The following is a 23,921-nucleotide window of genomic DNA, read 5'->3' as shown; positions in this document are numbered from 1 at the left end:
GCTCCAGTGTGGCAGCAGAGCGCGAGTTCAGTCTCCAGAATAAAATTATGCGTTTGATTACAAGCACACAGTTTAGGTATATTTATGATAATAAAGTTATGATACTTATACTTAAATAATTCAGTTTCTAATCCAGTTCATTTTGTTTTAAATGGTTTGTTTTCTTATTTTTCTTGCTGAAAAATGACGGAAAAAATATGAAGGCCGTCCGTATATATATATATAATTATCGTCATTGGTATCGTTATCGCAATAAATACCTGAAATTATCGTGATAATTTTTTTAGGCCATATCGCCCATCCCTAATCCCTAGTATAAGTAGCCTACCCCTTAGTTCTAAAACACTTACAGTATGATTAATTTGTTTTAATTAATTTCCAGTGTTGGGGTAGTTACTCAAAAAATGTAATTAGTTACTAGTTACTAGTTACTTCTGTAAATTGTAATGATTACTTTACTAGTTACTGCATTTGAAAAGTAACTTCACTACTTATTACTTTACTTTACTTTTTCTTAATTTACCGTGTAGATACATGGACAAACATCATAGCCCTATCATCACTTAACCTTTCTGCATAGAGTTTATTGTATAAATATTGAACCATATGAAAGAACAATAACCCAGTCTGCACAAAGAAATATGCCTCACCGTAAAATCCAGAAACAACAGGATAAAGAAGGCTATTGTGGGGTCATTTTAAAATGGTGTCAACACACAAGTTTCAAAACACAGGCTTTGAATCGCTAATTCAAAAGTGAAAGTATAATGCTCACGGCCGCACGGGCATTCATAACGGCACCGCGCAAGTGGACACGCACACGGTTATGAACGCCAGTGAATGCATTTTAATGATGGGTTCATTAATGATGAGTTTATTATTATTCTTAATAAAAAACCCAACAACAAAACAATACAGACAAACTCGCTTAAATAGGCGCTCAGTCAAAGGTGAGGCGAAATAGGCAAAGTGAAGTGCGACTCTCGTTCAGCCCACTTTGAATTGAGCAGATGCGTTCAGTTCTGTAACTTGGTCACATGCAAAATAAAGAAATAAAATATTAAGTTTTGTTGCCAAATTTAGTTTTTTTTTTTTATTTGATTATTATTTAGTCGATTAGTTTGATTTGTAATGATTTAAGTATAATTTAATTAATTGCTTGTCATCAACTTGCAATTCCCTCGCGAACCCCCGTTTGGGAAACCCTGTTTTTTTAGAACATTATTTTACATTCATTCCTTGGCGACGCGTCATGCAGCCAAGCTACAGGTATCGCGTTTATTTTGTTTTTCCTTTTTTACTTAAAATATTCACAAACTTGTTAACTATATCATGAATTATATGATATTTTCCGATTGTCATATATGTGGAAGTGAATGTGTTTTGTTTAAACACCTTTATAATGATCATGTTAGTTGATAAAACAGAGGATCTGTCGGATTTACATTACATAAATTCATCAATTTTTCCCGAAATAAACGTAAGTGGCTGGTGAACTGGGATAAGAGAGTAAACTTAAAAGGATTATCGCAGCTTCCATATGAGTGTATGGAATCTGCATTTAACAAAATATAAATGTCTTTTTTATATATAGCCCAGTCCTCATTCAAACGTTTGAAACCTCAAATAAACATGGTTGAAAACTTAGTTGTGAAATATGAAAAGCACAGAGCGCGTCAATCTCTGGCTCAGCGCCAGCAGCGGGAAAGCAGGTTTGAATTTAGCGTATTGAGCGTTCTCATCACACCGGTGTTATCGTACACGTTAAAAAAGTTAAAATCGATCGGGTGAAAGGGGACAAATTGAAACTGAGGGGGCACAAATCAGATCTGAGGGGGCAATATGCCCCCTTTTGCCCCCTCGTGGCGCCGGGCCTGCCGAAACCCCCTGTCTCACTCCATTTCCCGCTCCAGCAGATTTCTATGGCAACGGCACACATACAGGCACACGCATGCACGCACCACTTAAACAGACAGAACTTTACACACAGGCAAACACAGCTTGGGTAACGCAGGAAAGAGCGTTCCTATAGTCTAGTAAAGTAGTGTAGTTACCAATATTATTAGTGTAATGCGTTTCTTTACTTCGTTACCCAGAAAAGTAATATCGTTACTGTAATCCGTTACTTTGTAACTCGTTACCCCCAACACTGTTAATTTCCCTGGTTACCCCTTTATTCCCCTGACTTTAGATATTGTTCCCCTATACTTACACATACTTATAATCATGGGCGACATTTGACTCTCGAGTTAGGAGGGGAAAGAATTGTTTTGTTTTTGTTTTTTTGCTTTTTGTACCTGCATCAGCAAATTATTCGCAGAAGTTTTAAGCAAACAAGTTTAAGTTTGCTTGTTCTTTTTACACCATGAAGCCGAGCCAGTTGATATCAGACAAACAATGTGCCAACTTTGCGTGAGAGTTATGCGGGTGAAGTCTCACTACAGAACAGTAGGGGCTCCTTGCCATAAATATAGGTAGGGCAGATTCTGGGTGTTAGCGCTAGTTTATGATAACCATTTTGAAAGATTTATATCCTAATCGCTGAACACATCAGACACACTTTCCTTGTGTTATTCAGCCTGAGGGTGGCGCTCTAATGATGATTGACAGACCTTAGTAAACACAACACACAGAATCTTAGAATTGTAGTATTTATTGCTTCCGAATTTTGTTTTAGAATATTGTTTTAGAATTATGTAGGAATTCGAGTGAAAAAAAGTCTATTTTCAGAACAAACATAAACAACAGAACTACTATAAAAGCTATTAACATGAGCATGTTTAATTTAAAGGGTTTATACTCTCATTAATTTGATACGCTACTCCACATAGGAAGAACAGACATGCCAAACAGTTACTGATCTGATGCAGACACATATCTGAAGCGGACTGATATCGTCTTGGTTTGGAGTGAGGTGTGTTTAACGTGGAAATAAGCGGGGCAGCCAGAAATCTGCCACAATGGCTCTCTTTGAGAGGGTGCTGCAGTTCCATTTTACACCACAGATTTACATATGAAAGTTGTGGGACACTGTAGAGCTGGGAAGGGCTCCCCGCTTAGTATTATGAATACATGCCTGTCGAATCCATGCGCTACATTTGAAAATATCCTGCTCACTTTACGACTTAAATTAGTCTAGAAAATCTGAAAAATATTTTTTGCAGAATGCTGAACACATTTATAATTTATTATTAATTCAGTGTCCATAGGAGTAGGCCTATATTTTAGGATGAATATTTTGGTGAGGCGCTGCCTCACTTGCCCATACAGAGCCGCAGCTGCTTCAGAAACTGAAAGTAAAAACTGACTGAGCTTTTGGCATCTGTCGCTTTATTAACGGCGCATATCCTCTTAGAGACTATTAATTTATTTTCTTAATATTTCTTTTGTGGTCCATAGCAAAGACTATAGAATAACACAAGACATGTCACTCGGGAGAAAGTGTAACGCGCAATATGGCGGAATAAGTCCCGCCTTCTAAATAAGAGCCAATCGCCGACTGGTAAAGTCATTGCGTCACTTCAGCGGCCGTTAGAATCACCGGTTTCTATAGAAACAGTCAGTCATTTAGGTCTGCGCATGCGCATTAGCTTGATCCAGCCTGAAAAATCGTTTTTTTTGTCATGATTCGAGCGTTTAGAAACTAAATTTATGAGCCGGTTGTTGTTAGATTTCATTGGTGATTTCAAATATGAAATTTAATCGTAAGGTTGGCGAACAGTTGTGGAGGATTTGATGTTTCCTCATTCAAAGAGATTGCATGATGCCCAGGATGCCCGAGAGGCGTTTCAAAGATGGCCGCCGAGTGAAATGACTTGTCTTAAAGGGACTTTGTCCATAGTGAGGAAAAAAAATTATAAAATTACACGAAAACAAACAAGTTGTTTTTTAAATGAGGTGTATCCAACTAATCTTTTATTATCCTCACAGCGCATCAGTTATGCGGGGCAAATTAATTACAATATTATTTTAATAATAAAAGTAGCATAATAATAAGAAGCCCTGCGTGCCCCGTCCGATATACGCCACTGTGAAGGGATAAACGGTGTTCAGGCACGGCATCAAAGCGTTTAACTGTTTTATCCAAATCCACATGCATGGACCGTTCAATGTTCAGTATTGCATGTCTCCTGTCTCATGATGTTTTTCATGTGTTTTCAGAAACGTTTACTAGACTGTGGACTAGCTTTGACTCTCTGAATAGTGGCCGCGTTTTTTGTGACCATGCTCTTTCCGCGCTTATGGGCAAAGGAGTATCTTTGAAAGGCTTGCGCTCAACTGTGCGAGATGGAGCGACGGAGCGGTACCCGGGAAATTAAATATACCCGGGCCTTAACCGCTCCAAATTGTAGTCGACGAGCTGACGGCTCACATCGGAAAAAATTATGGGGGGGCAACTGCCCCCCTCGCCCCAATGCCGCCCATGCTTATAATTACCGGAAGTTATGTTGTAAATACGTTGTAATTATGCTGTACTTTCTGGGCTGTAATCTAAAGCGTTACCAGATGTTTTCACAAGGTGTAGCAGTTTAGAAGAGATTGCATTTCACCAATGTTAACTTTTTTCACAGACAAAAACAAGACGATGACTAAGTAAAAATGCGCTTTGAATGACTAAAACTGACTAAAATCTACTGTAATTTTTGTCAACGAATAAAAACAAAACGAAAATTATTACTTTATTTACTTTTACACAATAAACTATTTAATTTAAATTCTATTTAATTCAAATAGGAAACTGCTGTATCTTCTGTCACAGGAAGGAAAGACTAAGAACATTATTTGACATATTCAATTTATTTTAAAAGTATAAGGGTTATTATAGTTAACTAAACTAAACCTAAAACCATAAAAATCTTTATTACTTGAAATAAACCTTAACTGAAATAAAAAATAAATATATAAAAAATGTAAACTTATTTTATTTCATCTAGTTTCCAAGCTTTAGCTTAACCTGATATACTAAAATAACTAAAACAGAAATAAAAAATTATATAGACATTTAAAAGCAAAAACTAAAAGACATAAACACACAATTACTAAAACTTTTAACTAAAATTACAATGAAAGCAGAAAAACTAAGAATCTTATCTAAATTTTAAACAAAAACTATAATAATACCTCAATGATAAGTGTGTCAATCCCTGAAAAGTACTGAATTGAGCTCTCTTTTGTCTTTTTGCAATTGAATGGTCATAAAAATGTCCATTTTGGCGAGTAAAGCCCAGTTAGTTGTCTTAAGTGAACATAAATTTGGAGAATATCAGATGTATATCAGTGTATTGGATCTGTGTATTGTTAGAACAAAAGCTTACTTGATGTATAACAATTTAACAAAGTTAGATTTTAGTCGACTAAATCTAAAATAAAACTAAAACAATTTCCGATGACTAAAATATGACAAATTTTAGTCAAAAGACTGACTAAAACTAAATCAAAATTTTCTGTCAAAATTAACACTGTGTGTTATGCAGCACATTTGAGCTTCCGGAAGAACTTTGTTCTTGTGCGTTAGGTTAGGTTAGGTTCTTCAGAAAATTAGTTAGGTTAGGTCTGAAAATTTGGACTAAACTGCTCACTTTATGATCTTTTTGAAGGGTAAGTAATTAATGACATAATTTTCATTTTGGGGTGAACTAACCCTTTAATATGCAAAGAGAGTGCAGGATATTCTAGCCTTGAGATTCCTTCAGCTTCAGAGAGTAGAACATATCCATGTATAATCGGGTTCCTCTGAGATCAGCAATTAAAAACAGTTTTTGCTTTGTGCAAGCACTAGGTGAATTTGCTGATTAAAATACCAAGATATGAAGAGTTATTTTGCCAAAAATGGATAACGTTTTTTTTATTAATTCTCATAAATCATGTTTTTTTTTTTTTTTTTTTTTGCATGTAATATCGCTCAAAATGCAGTTGGGTTGTTTTGATTAATAATAATAATAATAATAATAATAATAAAAATAGATAACTTGCAAAATTAAAGTTCACTGAAACTATATATATATATATAATATATATATATATATATATATATATATATATATATATATATAAAGTTTGTTTTTTGGCAAAAGCAGATAACTCCATTTCATTTTTCAGAGTTAAACAAAACCAAGTAATTGCTTTGTAATTGCATTTAAAACGCACTCAAACACACGAACACTCACTAACAGATGGGCACACACACACAGAGACTCATACATGCACGCACACAAATGCAAAAGGACAAACAAGATTTCAGCATGTAAGACGTGTATGGTGTACAAGGAGTTGCAGGAGTTGAAATTATAAATCCTCAATCACTTTTAGTCAGCTTTGACAATACTCCCCTCAGCTAGCGCATCTTTTCGTAGTGACTAGCAGCCTTATCACCTGACCTAAATGCTGTGTGCTGATTCGCTAAAACAGACTTATTGGGTTGTGTACACAAACAGCAAGGGTGCTTGTTGGTTTCTGCTGTAAAATGTGAACTTGCGATGCCTTGACTGTCGACAATATTGCCTTTTTTGACAAAACGTATTTTTCAGAACGTGCTATATGTTGAGAAAAACGCACAGCAGTCATTTTCGGATTTTACGTGGCCTACCACTTCGTCGCTGAGTTGCTGTTGTTCCTAATTGCTTCCACTTTATGATACCATCAACAGTTGACCGTGGATTATTTAGAAGTGAGTCCAATAAAAGCATTCACTGCACTCTCCCAGCTAATTAGGTGCTGAGACCTATATATCAATTTAACACTAGAACCGCCACGGGGTAAATTTTACCCGTGGCTGTTTTTCAAATGTACATAACAGGTTTTCAATAAAGCATTCAAGTCTCACAGTCATTGACTTTTACTAAAATTGTGTAATTTACAATCCCTTGGTGTTAAAGTTTGTTTAGATAAAACCAGATCATAAAACAGGGCATTTATACCTATAAACGGTGCCGCGTGGGTCAAATTTACCCGCTATATAATACCTGTATTTTCACGTCATTTCCGCATCCCCTTATATTTAAATATTGTACATTGCTAGGCAACGCCTTTCACTCACTGAATTAGCGGTCATCGTTTTCATAAAAAAAGTCACAATGAGTAAAAGCCAGCGATTTATGGATGCCGAAGAGGTAGAAGCCCTAAATGCCATGAGTGAAGGAGAGTCTGATGGTGGTGAGATCAGTGACGGGCATCCTGGGTCGACTCAGCATCTGACGGCTCATCTGTCAGCGATCCAGAGCCTCTGAGAAAAATTAGACTGACTGTTCTTCAGGACAGGATTGTTACAATAGTTACAGAGAGTGAGCATCAATAAACTTTGGATATAAATAATTAAGGTGAAGCTTCACGCTTGAATTTGCCATCGCATCATACATCCTATGCAGTGTGGGGAATTATTGTTCATTATTGTCTATAGGCTATTTTAGTAATTTAAATAACATGGGTTATCTTAATATATGATTAATTATAATATTACACCACCCAAATATGTATTTACTACTTTCTAATTCTCGTTGTCAGTGCAGACTTGTTTATCTTGACCGTTATGAAAAGTGATTAGTGTAGCCTGCGTTTAAAAAAAGCCTTAAACAAAACAACAGGACAGAAATATAGTTGATGACAAGACATAATCATTTCATGACTCTAGACACTTCTTTGTGAAGACAGTGGCATAATACTGTAGTGATTTTTGGATTAGCCTCACATGAGGGCACCACAAATATAGTGATTTTGGTCTTAAATATTAATACTAATATTTTGTATTAATATAAATATTGAGTCAGATAATTCCTTCCAATATTTCGGGGCACCAGTCAGGATTCTCACCTCGACAATAAAGAACAATCATGAAAGATTGTTAACTGAATTAATATTTTATAAATTGGAGAAAGTTTATCGTCTGACCAATCTGAAGGATTTAGTGAGATTCGGGCGAGCTTGTAGAGCCTCTGATTATCAACACAAGAATTACACAGTTTGCAATAAAATGAATTTATTAACAAAAAGATATACAAGAGTAAAATATCACACTCACTAAATACTACAAAGGAAAATGACTAAACTAAGGAAAAATGACTAAACTACTAAGAAAATTGAATCAATAATCAAACAGAAACTACAACACAAATGGATGTTAACAAAAACTGAATGCCAAGTAGATGAGCAACGGATTGGACGAAGCAATGAATGGGTAATTAGCAGTCTATGAGGTGGTCAATTGTGGTCTTTCTGGATGCTGGTATTAAAAATAAGTAAATAAGCACTAAATGAATACAGATAACGTGTCTAATCTGTGTACGCTTACCCTAGAAAAACAGTCTCTACACAAATAGCAATCTCATTTAGCAACAACCTAATGCCAAGGCTTTTGGAAATTTTCAGTTTTCCTAATATCTGAACAATATGAAGAATATTGTAAGAAATAAGTATTTGGTTTCCAGTATCCTGGTTGTCTCTGAGAACTGTTATAAACCTCAAATATTTCAAGATCGATACAGGCATGATCAGTTAGAGGGGCTAGAGAAATAGTACAGAAACTACAAACCACCCCATTTCCATAAAAAAAAAAAAAAAATATATATATATATATATATATATATATATATTTATTTATTTATTTATTTTTTATATATATATTTTTTTTTTTAAACTCACAAAAGTACAAAGAAATAATTGTACATATAATTTTTTTATGTTGATGGCTGCAGCACTCCAAAAAAGTTGGGGCAGAGGCAAAATAAAAGTGAAAAGATTATAGAATATCCAAGTTAAACTGTAACTAAACTAAACTAAACTAAATCAGTCTACAATTAGCAGGTGAATTGGTAATAGGTAAGGGTGTCGTGTTTGGGTGTAAAAGAGCTTCTCAGACTTTGCAAGCAAAGATGGGTCATGGCTCACCACTTTGTGCCAAATTTCATGAGAGAATTGTCAAACAAGTCAAAAATCTCTCTTCCTAATGCAAGATTGCAAAGAATCACCATGTACCATATGTAATATTGTGAAAAAAATTCAGGGAATCCAGAGAAATCTGCCTATATACGGCCAGGCAGAAAACTTCTGTTCAATGTGCATGACCTTCGAGCCCTCAGACGGCATTACATGAGAAACCATTATGCTATTGTTAAATATAGCGACATGGGCTTGGGAATACTTTGGAAAACTGTTGTCACTTAACACAGTCTGCCACTGCATCAAGAAATGCAACTTAAATCTCTGTTAAGCAAGGACAAAGCTATACATCAGTTAAATGCAGAGATGCTGCCGAGTTCCCTGGCCCCGAGCTCATCTCAGACGGTCTAAAAAGACAAAAAAAGGATGAAAAGGAGAATCAGACAATTATGACTACAGACCACAGAGCAGCTGTCTTGTATCAGGCGAGATTGGGCAAAAATTTCACTTGCAAAACTTCAACAGTTAGTATCCTCAGTTCCCAGTCATCAAAATCAAAATTTGTTCATATTTTAAAAAAAAAATGCAGTTAAGTTGGTCAGTGAAAACATTGGAAATATTTTCTCTGTACATTTGTCAGTTAAATAAAGGTTCAAGAGAATTAACAAATCATAGTTTCTAGATTTTATTACATTTTACAAAATGTCCCAACTTTTCTGGAAATGGGTTTGTAATAACATGATGAAACAGCCTGTAAGATATAAGCCAAAGGTCTATTCTAGATTTTTGTGACCTGATTTAAACCACATAAATGAGTAGACACTGCTTCCATGGACCTGTTTATAAGCATTCAGCAAAGCAAGGCTGTTACAGAAATCATTTATAACTATATTAAGACTGTTAATACTGAGACTTGGGGAAAGTCTGTCTAAATGCAAATCAGAGGCCTCGTCAAAGTCCCCTCCCACAAAAAAGCTGCTGAAGGAAGTTTCACACTAAAGCAACAAGTTTTGTTGACAAGGTTTGAAAAATAATACGGTTTAAATATTAAAGTTATTTAAGCCATAAATATTTGAGTCTCACTTTGACTGTGAGAATGAAATAACTAGTGTATTCAAAAACAAGTCCCATGTGAGGACAAAAAGGATTAGTGTTGTCAAAAATATCAATATTTTGATATGTATCGATATGTATTTTTAATTCTTCTCTTTTAATTTTTCTAAATAAAAAAAAAAAAAATGGAATTTCTTTTCTCCAAATTCTAACCACTTTGCCCTTGATCTGATAAATGCACCTTTGGCCTTCTCTGCATAAAAAAAAAAAAAACAGGAATACCCGACATTTTCAGGTTCCACCTTCTTTTATATGCATCCAGTTCATTGCAAGTGACATATCAGTAAGATTTCAGTACAATAAACATTCAGATTTTAGTTTTTCTAAGAAAATGTTTATTTATCCATGTCTTTTTAGATAACTGGTATCAATTTCAGACAAAATAATTTGCCAGGTCTATGGAAACCCTACTTAGAGGCTGCCCTTTTAATACAATTAATTTTTTTGACAGTAACTTTCATTAATAACCCTTTATCTGACCGAGTTCTGCTGTGCTCTAAATCACTCACAAATCTTATGATAATTCGATAATCTCCATTCAGTTTTCACACAGTATCAGTTGTTTTCATGCCTTTTGTACAACATTGCACCATTTCATGCTTTTCATCTTAAGAAAGATCTTTCTTCCTCCCCATATTGCATGAGAACTGTGAGTTGCTTAATAATGTGGAACAACCTCTAAGTAGGGTTTCCATAGACCTGGCAAATTATTTTGTCTGAGATTGATACCAGTTATCTAAAAGGACAAGGGAGAGAACAACCAATGAAGCACAGACATAGAACACACTCATTATACAGAATAATGAATATTAATATGTGAGCACGGAGAAAATGACAACAAACTCCCAAGCACAAGGGAGAAATGCGAAAGAATATTTAATAGGGCTAATAATAGGCTACTTTGATTGGTTACGAGCACTGCAGTCTCAAAATTATTCTTTTGTCTATTAGAATAATTGTGTTGTCGCGTTCAGATAGGCTACACCACTGTATCAGTGTCCAGTTTGCGCACATAATTCATTTGAAGAAGACTTGATGAAATATGTGTGCATAACTACACGTGCTGGTTTGGTGCAGGAGAATGTGTGAAATAAACATTTTAAACACGGATACTTTATTCTGTATGAGCTATGTGCCACGTGGCTAGTGTTATTAAACTCATCGTGGAGCTCCGTGCAGAAACTGTTCATATGCGCGCTCCACGTGTATATCATAACAGTCGTATTTTTCATGTGTTCGTATTCAAACTCCAGTTCTGACCGCATCGCGAGCAAAATACAAACAACACGTGCTGCTGTACTGAAGGAAACAGCCTACAGCTTGCATGTTTAAACGCAGCTAGAGCAGGCAGAGGTGAATGAGCCGCACTTTTGTGACATTTGAATTCTCTGCTGTAATGCGATCTCATGCGAACATATTTTCCATTTGTGCTGGTAGATTACAGCAAAACAATTCACATGCACACAAACCTCTGCTCTGGTCGCATCGCATATAATTAAAGGGTTCACCCAAAAATGAAAATAATGTCATTTATTACTCACCCTCATAACATTCCACAACCGTAAGACCTTCGTTAATCTTCGGAACACAAATTAAGAGATTTTTGTTGTAATCCAATGGCTCAGTGAGGCCTGCATAGCCAGCAATAACGTTTTCTCTATTTCTGTACTAAAGATCCATTACTGTACTAAAAACATATTTAAATCAGTTCATGTGAGTACAGTGGTTCAATATTAATATTATTAAGCGACGAGAATATTTTTGGTGCGCCAAAAAAACCCCAAAATAACGACTTGTATAGTGATGGCCGATTTCAAAACACTGCTTCATGAAGCTCCAGAGCGTGACTTTGGCACTCCGAACCACTGATTCGACACGCTGATTCATAACGCTCCGAAGCTTCATGAAGCAGTGTTTTGAAATCGGCCATTGCTATATAAGTCATTATTTTGTTTTTTGGTGCACCAAAATATATTATTACATTAATATTATATTATAATATTAATATTGAACCACTATACTCACATGAACTGATTTAAATATGTTTTTAGTACATTTATGGATCTTGAGAGAGGAAGTGTCATTGCTGGCTATGCAGGCCTCACTGAGCCATCGGATTTCAACAAAAATATCTTAATTTTCATTCCGAAGATTAACGAAGGTCTTACGGGTGTGCAATGGCATGAGGGTGAGTAATAAATGACATTATTTTCATTTTTGGGTGAACTAACCCTTTAAGAAAAATTATTCATTTTAATTATTTCACCTAAAATACAAGTTTACTACTTTTCCAAATATTCTATGTTGCTTAGAAATAAATATATTGTGTTCAAAGGAAAAAAGTTCTTTTTTAACTATACATTTTAAAATAACACATTTTAGAGCTGTAATAGCAATACCGTGAAACCATTTTTTGCTTAAGGTTATCATACCATCAAAATCTCATACCGGCCCATGCCTAGTATATAGTGGCATGTGCCACTAAAACTTGACGTGCACATTGCTTCATGTCCTCTGACATTGTTGCCATATGTTGTGGCACCTCCAATAGATCTTATTCACAGCATAGTCATCTTTGTTTCAAAAAGGGAATGAAAGTGAGGCTGTGAGGGATAGACAAAAATCTCTTCAGTGGGTTGTACTGTTATGTGTTTTTGGATGGTTTTATTGATGGAACATTGCAAAAATATCTTTCCAAGAAACTTCAATAGACATAAAAATCCAGACAGTATGAGCTCTGGAAAATTATAAATGATCTAGGAGCTTTATACAACGTTTTACAGCTAATTCCATTTTAAACATGGTAAGGTATCCCTCACACCTCAGCATTACATAATTGCATAAAATTATTTGCAAAATACTGAAGCCATAGATGAGAACCACTAACCACATATTGTAATATTTTAATTGTATAGAAATTATATCTGTATTAATTTAGATCAATATCAGTCTCTGATTGCTTTTTTTTTTTTTTTTTTTTTTTTTTTTTTTTTTTTTTTTTTGCTACCATCTTACTCAAGTGGATCTTTCTCAACTGTTGTAAGTTTTGGTTTAACTTGTGCTAGCAAATGTTACTTATACTGACACCTACCAGCATGCATGCAGCATCATGCTAAAAGTAACGGATGCTACTATTAATAGAATATTTGTAGTGACCCATAATAGACTTATTCTGTGTTTCTCTTAGAATGAGCAGTTTGCGTGATCAACAACATACATTCACATGCAACTGAAATACAGTTGTGCCACTATCTGACTATGTTTAAAAAAATGTTTACTGAATTGCAAATATGTTCGTCAATAAATAACCTAATAACTAAATTAGGTTATTTAGGGTTCTGGGTGAATCTCAATCAGCTCCCCAGTTTAGTTGTACTGCACTGATAAGGGAGCCGTTTTAAGGGCTATCTCAAACGCAAAATCCTTACAGTGCACTGAGATGTTTGCTACCTAAAAAGTCCCATAATGCACTGTGAAAACGAGAATGTATCAATGCTCACTATGTTCCTTTAACAGAAGTTCTGAAATGCGAAACATAATGTCAAAAGGAGTCTCGGAGCCAAATGCAAGTTCACAATGTTTATTTAGAAGAGATAGAGAGAGGGTCAGACAGAGCACAAAAGTCACAGTCCACAGAGAAGAGACCACACGCGGCGTCCAACGATGTAATCCACTCTGGTCGGTGACCGGAGAGAAATCCTCACACGACAGATGACTGAAGGTATAATCCATACACAAGACAGAAGGCAACACCACGTCCGACAGGAAAAGAAGCTCACCGGAACTTGGAGGAGACTGGATCTCGCCTAAAGACAAAGCGCACCAGCCGCAAGTTCACTTACATCCACTGGCGTGTGAACTCCGGGCATTGACAAGCCTCCAGATGCCGGCGACAGAGCCTGAGAAGAGTTAAAGAGAGAAAGAACAAAAACTTCGACTGGACTGGACAGCGTGACTGTGGTCAACCAAAACAATGAGCGCGCGATGAGAGACAGGACAGTGTGCTACTTAAAGAGAACGGCTGATGAGACACAACAGGTGAACAATTACCGAAACGAGCGGGAGGGGCTAGTGTACCCGTGAGGAACCGCCACCAACAGGTAAGTAAATAAACATACACACACACACACCCACCATCGATCACCCAGGAGTCCTGACAGTAACCCCCCCCCCCCCCCCAAGACCGGCACCGGACGGGCACGGAGGAGACTCACCCTGTCGTCGACGGAAGTCCTCGATCAGACCAGGATCTGTCCAGTATATCCCGGGCCGGAACCCAGCACCTCTCCTCCGGACCGTAACCCTCCCAGTCCACTAAATACTGAAAACCTCTGCCCCTGCGACGAGAATCTAGTAATCTCCTAACTGTGTAGGCAGGAGCACCATCCACTAGACGAGGGGCGGGGGGTTTAGGGGCAGAGACGGGAATTGTTACGGGCAAAAAATCATAGGTTTAACCTTAGATACATGAAAAACAGGGTGAACCCGACCAAGAACTTAAGCTTTACCGTTACCGGATTGATGACCTTAGATATACTGTATGGCCCAATGAAACGAGGAGCCAGCTTACGAGAAGGCTCACGGAGAGGCAAATCTTTGGTGGAAAGCCATACCTTTTGTCCACACACATAACGGGGTGGAGGTCGCCGGTGACGGTCAGCCGCAGCTTTGGTTCGTCTGGAGTTTTGCAGACGGAACCGCTGTGTCGGGCTCCTGTGATGGGAAAAGGGGAGGTTGATAACCGATAGATAATTCAAACGGGGACAAATTAGTAGATGCGATGGGAAGAGAATTATGAGAATACTCAACCCACGGAAGCTGTTGGCACCAAGAGTTCGGATATTGTGACGACAGACAGCGAAGCGTTCGACCGAGATCCTGATTAGCCCGTTCGCATTGCCCATTGGTCTGCGGGTGATAACCAGAAGACAAGATGGCTGTAGCGCCGATCTGTCTACAAAACTCCTGCCAAAAACGAGAGATGAACTGAGGACCCTTATCTGAAACTACATCAGTCGGAATACCGTGTAACCGAAAGACGTGATTAATCAAAACCTGAGCCATCTCCTTGGCAGAAGGAAGTTTAGGTAGGGGAATAAAATGAACCGCTTTAGAGAAACGATCCACCACAGTCAATACGACAGTGTTACCATTAGATGCCGGTAAGCCGGTGACAAAATCAAGGGCTATATGAGACCAGGGGCCGGAGGGCATGGGCAAAGATTTAAGCAGACCAGCGGGAGGTTGATTAGATGCTTTATTACAAGCACAGACTGAACAGGCTAATACAAACTGTCTGACGTCCGTAGCCATGGAAGGCCACCAAAAATGTTGACGGATGGCAGCCAACGTTCTCCGAATTCCCGGATGGCCGACAAACTTGGATTCGTGACCCCACCGGATGACATCGGAACGTAAACGCTCAGGAACCCATAGACGACCCGCCGGACACCCCTCCGGAACTTCCCCCTCTCGGCCGGCCTCTCTCACCCGCTGCTCGATTCCCCACACGAGGGTACCGACCACTCTCCCCTCCGGGAGAATGGTTTCGGTCCGCTCAGACTCGGAACCTTCGAACAGACGGGAGAGAGCATCAGGTTTAGTGTTTTTAGATCCCGGCCGGTACGTGAGAGTGAAGTTAAAACGTTTGAAGAAAAGTGCCCAGCGAGCCTGTCTAGATGTTAACCTTGTGGCCGAACGGATATATTCCAAATTCTTATGATCCGTCCAGACCAGAAAGGGCTCCGAGGTTCCCTCCAACCAGTGACGCCACTCACCCAGCGCGAGTCTAACCGCCAGCATCTCCCGATTACCTATGTCGTAATTTCGCTCCGTTGGGTTTAACCGGTGAGAGAAAAAAAGGCACGGATGCACTTTCCCGTCAACGGAAGATCGCTGAGATAAAACGGCACCTACCCCGACACCAGATGCATACACTTCCACTATAATTGCTTAGCCGGATCGGGAATAGAAAGAACAGTTGCAGAGATGAAACGGGACTTTAATTCATCAAAGGCTTCCTGAGCTTCTTTATTCCAACGGAAACACACTTTAGAGGAAGTGAGAGCGGTAAGAGGTTTAGCGATCTGACCAAAGTTTCTGATGAAACGCCGATAAAAGTTGGCGAAACCCAGAAATCGCTGAAGCTCTTTACGAGTGTCGGGCACTGGCCATTCGGCGACCGCTTTAACTTTAGCGGGATCGGGACGAATTTCTCCCTCGGCTATAACAAAACCCAGAAACGAAACCGACTCCTTGTGGAACTCGCACTTCTCCGCCTTAACAAAGAGCTGATTCTCTAACAGCCGTTGTAAAACCTGGCGAACATGCTGGGTGTGTATCTGCATAGAGGGAGAAAAGATGAGAATGTCATCAAGATACACAAAGACAAACTTGTTAATCATGTCACCCAGCACTTCGTTGACCATGGTTTGGAAGACAGCCGGTGCGTTACAAAGGCCGAACGGAAGAACGCAGTATTCCCAGTGCCCCGATGGTGTATTAAAAGCTGTCTTCCACTCATCGCCCTCTTTGATACGTACCAAGTGATAAGCGTTGCGCAGATCTAACTTAGTAAACACGTGCGCTCCCTGTAATAACTCGAACGCTGACGACATTAAAGGCAAGGGGTATTTATTCTTAACCGTAATGTCATTCAGCCCTCTATAATCAATGCACGGACAAAGAGACCCGTCTTTCTTTTTGACAAAGAAAAAACCAGCGCCAGCTGGAGACAAGGAGCGGCGAATCAGACCGGCATTTAGAGCTTCATTAATGTACTTATCCATAGCCTCTCTCTCTGGTTTAGATAGGGAATATGTACGACCCTTAGGCGGAGACGTGTCTGAGAGAAGTTTGATTTCGCAATCAAACGACCGGTGAGGAGGTAGGGAAGTAGCCCGAGCCTTACTGAACACCTGATGCAGATCAGAGTACTCCGCCGGGACCCCCGACTCCCGAGAGATCAACAGCCGGAACCTGAAAAGTAGAACAAACGACAGGAGAAGGAGCAGGACTGACACACGAAACATGACACGAAGACTTCCAAGACAACACAACACCGTTCTGCCAATCGACGTGAGGATTATGTTTGGTCATCCAGTCATGCCCTAAGATGACCGGCGATTGAGACTGTTCTAATAAATAGAATTCGATCTCCTCACGATGATTGCCAGAGACAAACAAACTCATAGGGGGTGTGCAATGGGTGATAACAGCCATATGCTGTCCTTTTAAAGTCCAGGCGGAGAGAGAGGAAGACAGAGGGATAGAGGGAATATCCCACGATTCAGCCAAACCGGCATCCAGAAAACTTGCCTCCGCACCAGAATCCAGCAACGCCTGTGAATGAAAAGACAGTTTATAGTTCACAATTACTGGTAGTGTGGTGCAGCTTACGGGAGATTTTAATGACGACACGCCCACCGAAACTCCCGAAGTCATCAGCGGGCAGTACCTTTTACCGGACACGCAGCAGCGATGTGCCCCGCCTTACCGCAATACAGACACAAACCACAGGACAGACGACGTTGTCTTTCAGTGGCGGTAAGCCGGAGCTTGCCCAGTTGCATAGGCTCCTCCGCTTGGAGAGATGAAGATGCGGTGGATTCGTCCGGCTCAGAGACGGCGAGATGACGAAACGACCGGCGGATGTCTCGTTGACGGTGGCGTGTCTCGATCCTCAATGCCAGGTCGATCGCCGTCTCGAGAGATGTTGGAGGATCCCGTGCAGCGACCTCGTCTTGGATGGCAGGATTGAGACCCTTGAGAAACTGAGCCCGTAGTGCAGCGTCATTCCAGCCGCTGGTGATGGCTAGCGTCTTAAACGCGATGGCATAGTCTGTGACGGAAGAGGACCGTTGCTGTAGCCTTACCAGCTCGGCTGCTGCCATGTCCCCACGAAGCGACCGGTCAAATAGTCTCAGCATCTCCGCCTCGAGAGCCTCAAACGAAGCCGTGCACGGGGCCTTAGCCCCCCATGCTGCCATCCCCACTGTCTCGCCCTTCCAGTGAGTAGTGTCAAAACGTATGCCACCTTGGATGTTGAAGCGGCGAAGCGCCGGGGCTGGAGGGCGAAGACAAGGGAACACTGCTGCAGGAAGGCCCGGCAGGTGTTGGGGTCGCCGTCGAAGGACGGGGTGTCGCCGCGTGTGGCTCGCGGTCTGCAGGTGCAGTTTCAACAGATGCAGAAGGGAAACGCTCACCGACCGGAGAAACAATCTGGTCTACCCGGGTACTGAGCTCCGTAAATTGTTCAGACAGGAGGCGGAAATCTCTGGCAGCTGCACTCAACAGAGATGAATGCCGTTCAATGGCCGCTCCCTGCTGATGAAGTGCGGCGTGCACAGAATCCGAACCCTCCGAACTCGCTGACTCCATCTCTGGCATGCTCATTCTGTCAAAAGGAGTCTCAGAGCCAAATGCAAGTTCACAATGTTTATTTAGAAGAGATAGAGAGAGGGTCAGACAGAGCACAAAAGTCACAGTCCACAGAGAAGAGACCACACGCGGCGTCCAACGATGTAATCCATTCTGGTCGGTGACCAGAGAGAAATCCTCACACGACAGATGACTGAAGGTATAATCCATACACAAGACAGAAGGCAACACCACGTCCGACAGGAAAAGCAGCTCACCGGAACCCGGAGGAGACTGGATCTCGCCTAAAGACAAAGCGCACCAGCCGCACCGGAAAAACAGGGCAGGGTTCACTTGAGGACAAGTTCACGTACATCCACTGGTGCGTGAACTCCGGGCATTGACAAGCCTCCAGATGCCGGCGACAGAGCCTGAGAAGAGCTAAAGAGAGAAAGAACAAAAACTTCCGACTGGACTGGACAGCGTGACTGTGGTCAACCAAAACAATGAGCGCGCGACAAAAGACTTAAAGAGAACAGCTGATGAGACACAACAGGTGAACAATTACCGAAACGAGCGGGAGGGGCTAGTGTACCCGTGAGGAACCGCCACCAACAGGTAAGTAAATAAACATACACACACACACACACACACACACCATCGATCACCCAGGAGTCCTGACACATAAATCACGTGAGCCAACTTCTTACACAATAACATGCAATAATTATTATTTTTTTTAAATACTAGCCTAAATTCAATCTGTTCATCATACAAAATGATTGTCTCTCTTCAGAAAATTTGGACTAAACCGCTCAATTCATATGGATTAGTTTAACAATCTCTTTATGAACTTTTTGAAGCATGAAAGTGTCAGTGTCGACACTATCACCAAAATAAATTAACTACATGATAAATAGAAAGATTCAAATAGACCTGGGTGTCCAGTCCTACTCCTTGAGGGCCACTGTCCTGCAGAGTTCAGCTCCAACCAATGTTCCCTCTAAGCTGAAGCCGCGGCCGCGCAGAAGAAATAATTGCCGCGCAGAGAACAGACATGAAAATGATTGTAGTAGTTTAAATGAGAAATAATTGCAGTGCTCTGGACAACCGCTATAGAGTTATTGTCGCTATAGAGTTGGAACCGGTGAATGCGGTTTACAGGTTTAATAGAAAGAGAACGATTGAGCGCGTGTGAGCTGGCTGACCCTGAGCCAACTCAGTCACGCTAAGAATACTGTCATGTTTGCGGACTAAATACATCAATATGAGAGGCAACGCAAACGAAAAGAAATGTGAAATAAAACGTCATGTTTTAATGAAAAGTGGTGGAATTACACTCCCACCACAGGTGTAGCTTGCAAACTCAAAATACCTAAGTACCTCAGTTTAAATAGATTTTTGTGTGTGGTGGTGTGGGTTTCAGGGATGTTTAGATAACTATAAACGAGTTAATGTTCACTTTTCTTAAAAATATTTAGCTATCAGTTTAAATGCTTCAGTTTGTTTTCACTATATAATATATTAAAACAAATGGAAGCATTTAAACTGATATAATACTGTATATCAGTTTAAATACTTAAATATTATATTATGTTTTATTATATTATAATGTAAGCCTAATAAAAAAAACCTCCTGGTATATAAAATCTGTGAGATTCATAAGCAATAAACATGTAATTTTGATGCTTTAACACTGTCTGTTACTAATAATTGACTGTACAAAAACACATTATGGTTGTCCCAAACCATCATTGTAACTGCTCATATTATATTATTATAAAGAATTGAACTGTCCTGCAGGAGGACAGAAATTATTTTTTAAAAGAATTTCTTGGTAAAGACTGGTACAGTTAATACAGCAATGTGAAAAAATCTCAAGTAACCTAAAATGTGCTTAATTTAGTGACTGAACTGCTTGTTTTCAAACATATTATTTAATAAATCACTAAGTTACATCAAGGGTCAAATAAAATAGAAACGGCACATTAAAGTTAAATGTTACAGTTGCATGATAAAACCATTTTTTGTGTGTGTGTGTGTGTGTTTACGTTCATTGTACAGGTCTGATATAAAGTATGTTTTTGCTCAGGTGGCCAAAATGTGCGCTCAACAGAGAAAAGTTTTGCTCAGTGAGAAAAAAAATTAGAGGGAACATTGGCTCCAACCCCAGTTGGATGCACCTGAACACGCTAATCAAGGTCTTATTAAGCATACTAAACTTCCAGGCAGGTGTGTTGAGGCAAGTTGGAGCTAAACTCTGTAGGACAGTGGTCCTTCTGGACCAAGTTTGGAACCCCCCAACCCTCCTGAAATAGACCCTCTGTTTGTTTGTTTGTTTGTTTGTTTGTTTGTTTGTTTAAGTACTCTTAACTTCATAGGCCTTGTTAAAATATGTGAAGAGAAAGTACCATGAATTGAAAACTCTTTATTTATTGGCAAGCAGCATGTGCAACATATTCCAATAAAAAATCTTAAAGGTGATTAGGAACAGTTTGGAGCTTAAAAAATATAGCTTTCCTGTTAAATAAATAAATAAATAAATAAATAAATAACAACAACAATAATAATAATAATAATAATAATAAACAGAACAAATATAGTCTTTATCAACAGAACGTAGACTAATCAAATGTAAAACAACACTGCATAATCTTCACTGTGTAAATTTAAAAGGCCTATAGATTAATTGTACTAAATCTTCTAAAGAGCAGTGAGTAATTTTCTATGTCTTTTAGTTGTTTGATTAACATTAATGACACATACGGCAGCAGGAATATTAGACTGCTGTCACTTTAAAACCTAATGCACGGATCCAAAATACTGTTAGACATGCGATTTATATCCCAGCTGTTTATGTACCAAGCCAGACATTTTGACATATTTCTATGTTTATTTGATAGTTTAGATGCAAACCCGAAGCACAAAGTTCACTTTGCTTGTTTGTGCTCTCCGTAGTGACTTTGCAAATTTATTGTCCTTTTTAGACAACTAGTAGAACTGCCAGACCGGTAAAGTGAAGCAGTTTTAGCTGCGCATAGAAAAATGGTCTCACGAGTTTTGCGTCATTGAAGATTATTGGCTCATCTGATCGGGCCTTTATAGAGACAACTGATCAAACTATATAAAATGATTATTGGCCAATAATGATCAACGCCCAATCGATTGGAACACCCTTACCTTGAAATGGTGTCAAGTGATATCAGACTTAATAAATGGATAGTAACCCCTCTCTTGTAAATATGACCTGAACCATTTCAGGCCACTCAAATCTGTACCACTCGCAATGGGACGTGCTACCGGATGCATCACAATTTTCCCTGCTATGTGCCAGTGGCACCTAAACTTAAGATGCTGTACCACTAAATGTTAATGCCGCTACTGTTTTCCAGTCTGTCTAGGGGAGGGATGGGCAAACTCGGTCCTGGAGAGCCATTGTCCTGCAGAGTTAGCTCCAACCCTAATAAAACACACCTGAACAAGATAATAAATGTCTTCAGGATTACTTCAAGGCTACAGGGGGATAATTGTTAGATTATTTGATTAATCGAAAAAATAATCGATAGATTAATCCGTTGAAAAAATAATCGTTAGTTCCAGCCTTGGATTTTTTTTTTTTTTTTGCAATTAACCTTATTCCTTAAAATCATCTAATAACGCTTTAAGATCAAGTTTTAGTGCCAAAAAACACTAAAAACATTATCTAATTTTAATAAATGGTTTCTCATTCACTGCATCACTTTTCTGCATTCCCCTATACAGTGACTCTGGTGAAAGCCTGTTTGTAACACAGTCTGTGACTAAAGCAGTCCGAACTGAAAGACGACAGAGACCAGACCTATCAACTAGGAGACCAGAGTCCATCTCTGATGATATTGGTGGTGATAGCAAGGGAGTCACCAGGAGTCTCTCAGAGAATGAAGACAATGAATATGAGGAGGGAAGGGAAGGTCAGCATGTGGTGTGCCCAAACAGAGGAAAATGGATGAATTATTTTCCCCCTCAAAAAGCCACTTTTCCATTTTTGTTGAAATTGCACAGACTACAACACCTGACTAGGAAGAAGCACCAAATTCTAGAGGTGGCATTTAGTCATGTTATTCATTTGTGTATTTTCTGTCATTTCATTTTAGAATTACATTCTCTGTCTGATAAAATGCTTGTAGTCTCTAGAAAAACCGCATAAAAGAAAAATGAGTACTTCTGTCACTGGTTGTTATAATGCTAACACTGTCATTGCATGTTATTAAATTATGCATGTTTATTATTTGTTGTATTTGTTTTTTAAGAACTCAGAAATTGGAGGGTTCCTCAAATGCATGAAGAAATTTGAGGAGGGTTATGTAAAAACAGAAAGAGCAATCAGTCCATATATGCTGGAGTCTGAGTAAGTTCTAATTAACAATCAAAATATAAATATTATTGTAAACTAAGTATAATAGTTTTAATGAAAAAATTGAACTTTGTTTCAGGCTAAGTGATAACTCTGAGGGGGATGACCACAACAGTGATCATGAAGTCACAAAAGTGGTATGTAAATACTGTAGACTTTAACCCTCTGGTGCTCTTCGGTCACTTTTGACCAAAAAGTTTCTGTTTTGACCTGTTAAAAATCACAGCTTCATTGGAATGGTATGAAACTTGGTGACTTTTATGGCATTTGGAATGTGAACTAAATAAATAAATAAATAAGGGCATGGTTTGAGTATGGTAAGTGGTCATAAAAAAATAGTCACATTTTTGTTGTCTTTGGTCAAAAATGACCAACCATAGGAAATGAGAATTTTTGTGGGTACAATCTACAAATCAGCCACAATGCTGAAAAAGGTACACAGCACTCTAAAACATCAAGAGTGTGATATAGACACACCCACTCACACACAAACACACACCTATGAATCACTGTCTGTAACACAGGATAAAGTTTTGAGAATATGTGAAATCCATTCAATAATTCAGTCATAATGCAGGAAAATCTCACAACAGTGAAGGGGTGACACCAGTGTTTCCCACAGAATTTAGTGAGACTGTGGTGGGTGGACATCAGTTCTTCCCACCCCCCGTAAGAAAATTTGGACATTTTACATTTAAATGCATAAATCTGGTGCATTTTGAAAGCAAAATTAAGTGACTACATCAATGAAGAAATTTGTTCTCTTGTAAACAATTTTGTGCTCTAATAGTAATTTAGTTGTTGGTTGCATAGGCATGAATGGTGATGGTCGGGCACATTAGTCACACAAACAACACATAGTAAATGATAGTTCATAAGTGGTCAAACATGTGGTCAAACAGTATACATTTGAACCATTACAATATGTAGCAAAAGAGATTACCTTTGTTGAATTATTTGGGGGCCAGTAATACATATTTATTATGTACAGTTATTATGGTTCAGTTTTTATTATGATCTTAGGGTCACAGTTTCGGTACGGTTCGTTATGTGCTATGTTCTGGGGAAAAAGGACTGTCAAATAAAAATAAAGAAAATAAGAACAAATAATCAAACTACAAGCACAAATAAATACAGTAGAGCAGTAGAGTTAAATTTTAGGGTTTCTATCACTTTTGACCGTGAA

At 38.9% G+C, this 23,921-nt stretch overlaps 1 protein-coding gene across 2 annotated transcripts in view; it reads left to right on the top strand.

Annotated features, from left to right (window-relative positions):
* The window catches only part of pho (phoenix), a 37,619-nt gene that overhangs the window by 6,000 nt on the left and 7,698 nt on the right, over nucleotides 1-23,921 (top strand). Inside the window, exons 2-4 of one of the 2 annotated variants that reach the window (XM_048210313.1) lie at nucleotides 22,105-22,423; nucleotides 22,632-22,729; nucleotides 22,815-22,872. In XM_048210313.1, coding sequence (XP_048066270.1) covers nucleotides 22,105-22,423; nucleotides 22,632-22,729; nucleotides 22,815-22,872 — 475 coding nt within the window. The remainder of the gene's footprint in view (nucleotides 1-22,104; nucleotides 22,424-22,631; nucleotides 22,730-22,814; nucleotides 22,873-23,921) is intronic. The other variant, XM_048210314.1, reaches the window with a different exon arrangement.

This window comes from Megalobrama amblycephala, linkage group LG12, assembly GCF_018812025.1.
Source record: "Megalobrama amblycephala isolate DHTTF-2021 linkage group LG12, ASM1881202v1, whole genome shotgun sequence".
NCBI lineage: Eukaryota > Metazoa > Chordata > Actinopteri > Cypriniformes > Xenocyprididae > Megalobrama > Megalobrama amblycephala.
The sequence above is the reverse complement of the archived record's forward strand: the minus strand, read 5'-3'. Positions and strand labels throughout refer to the sequence as shown.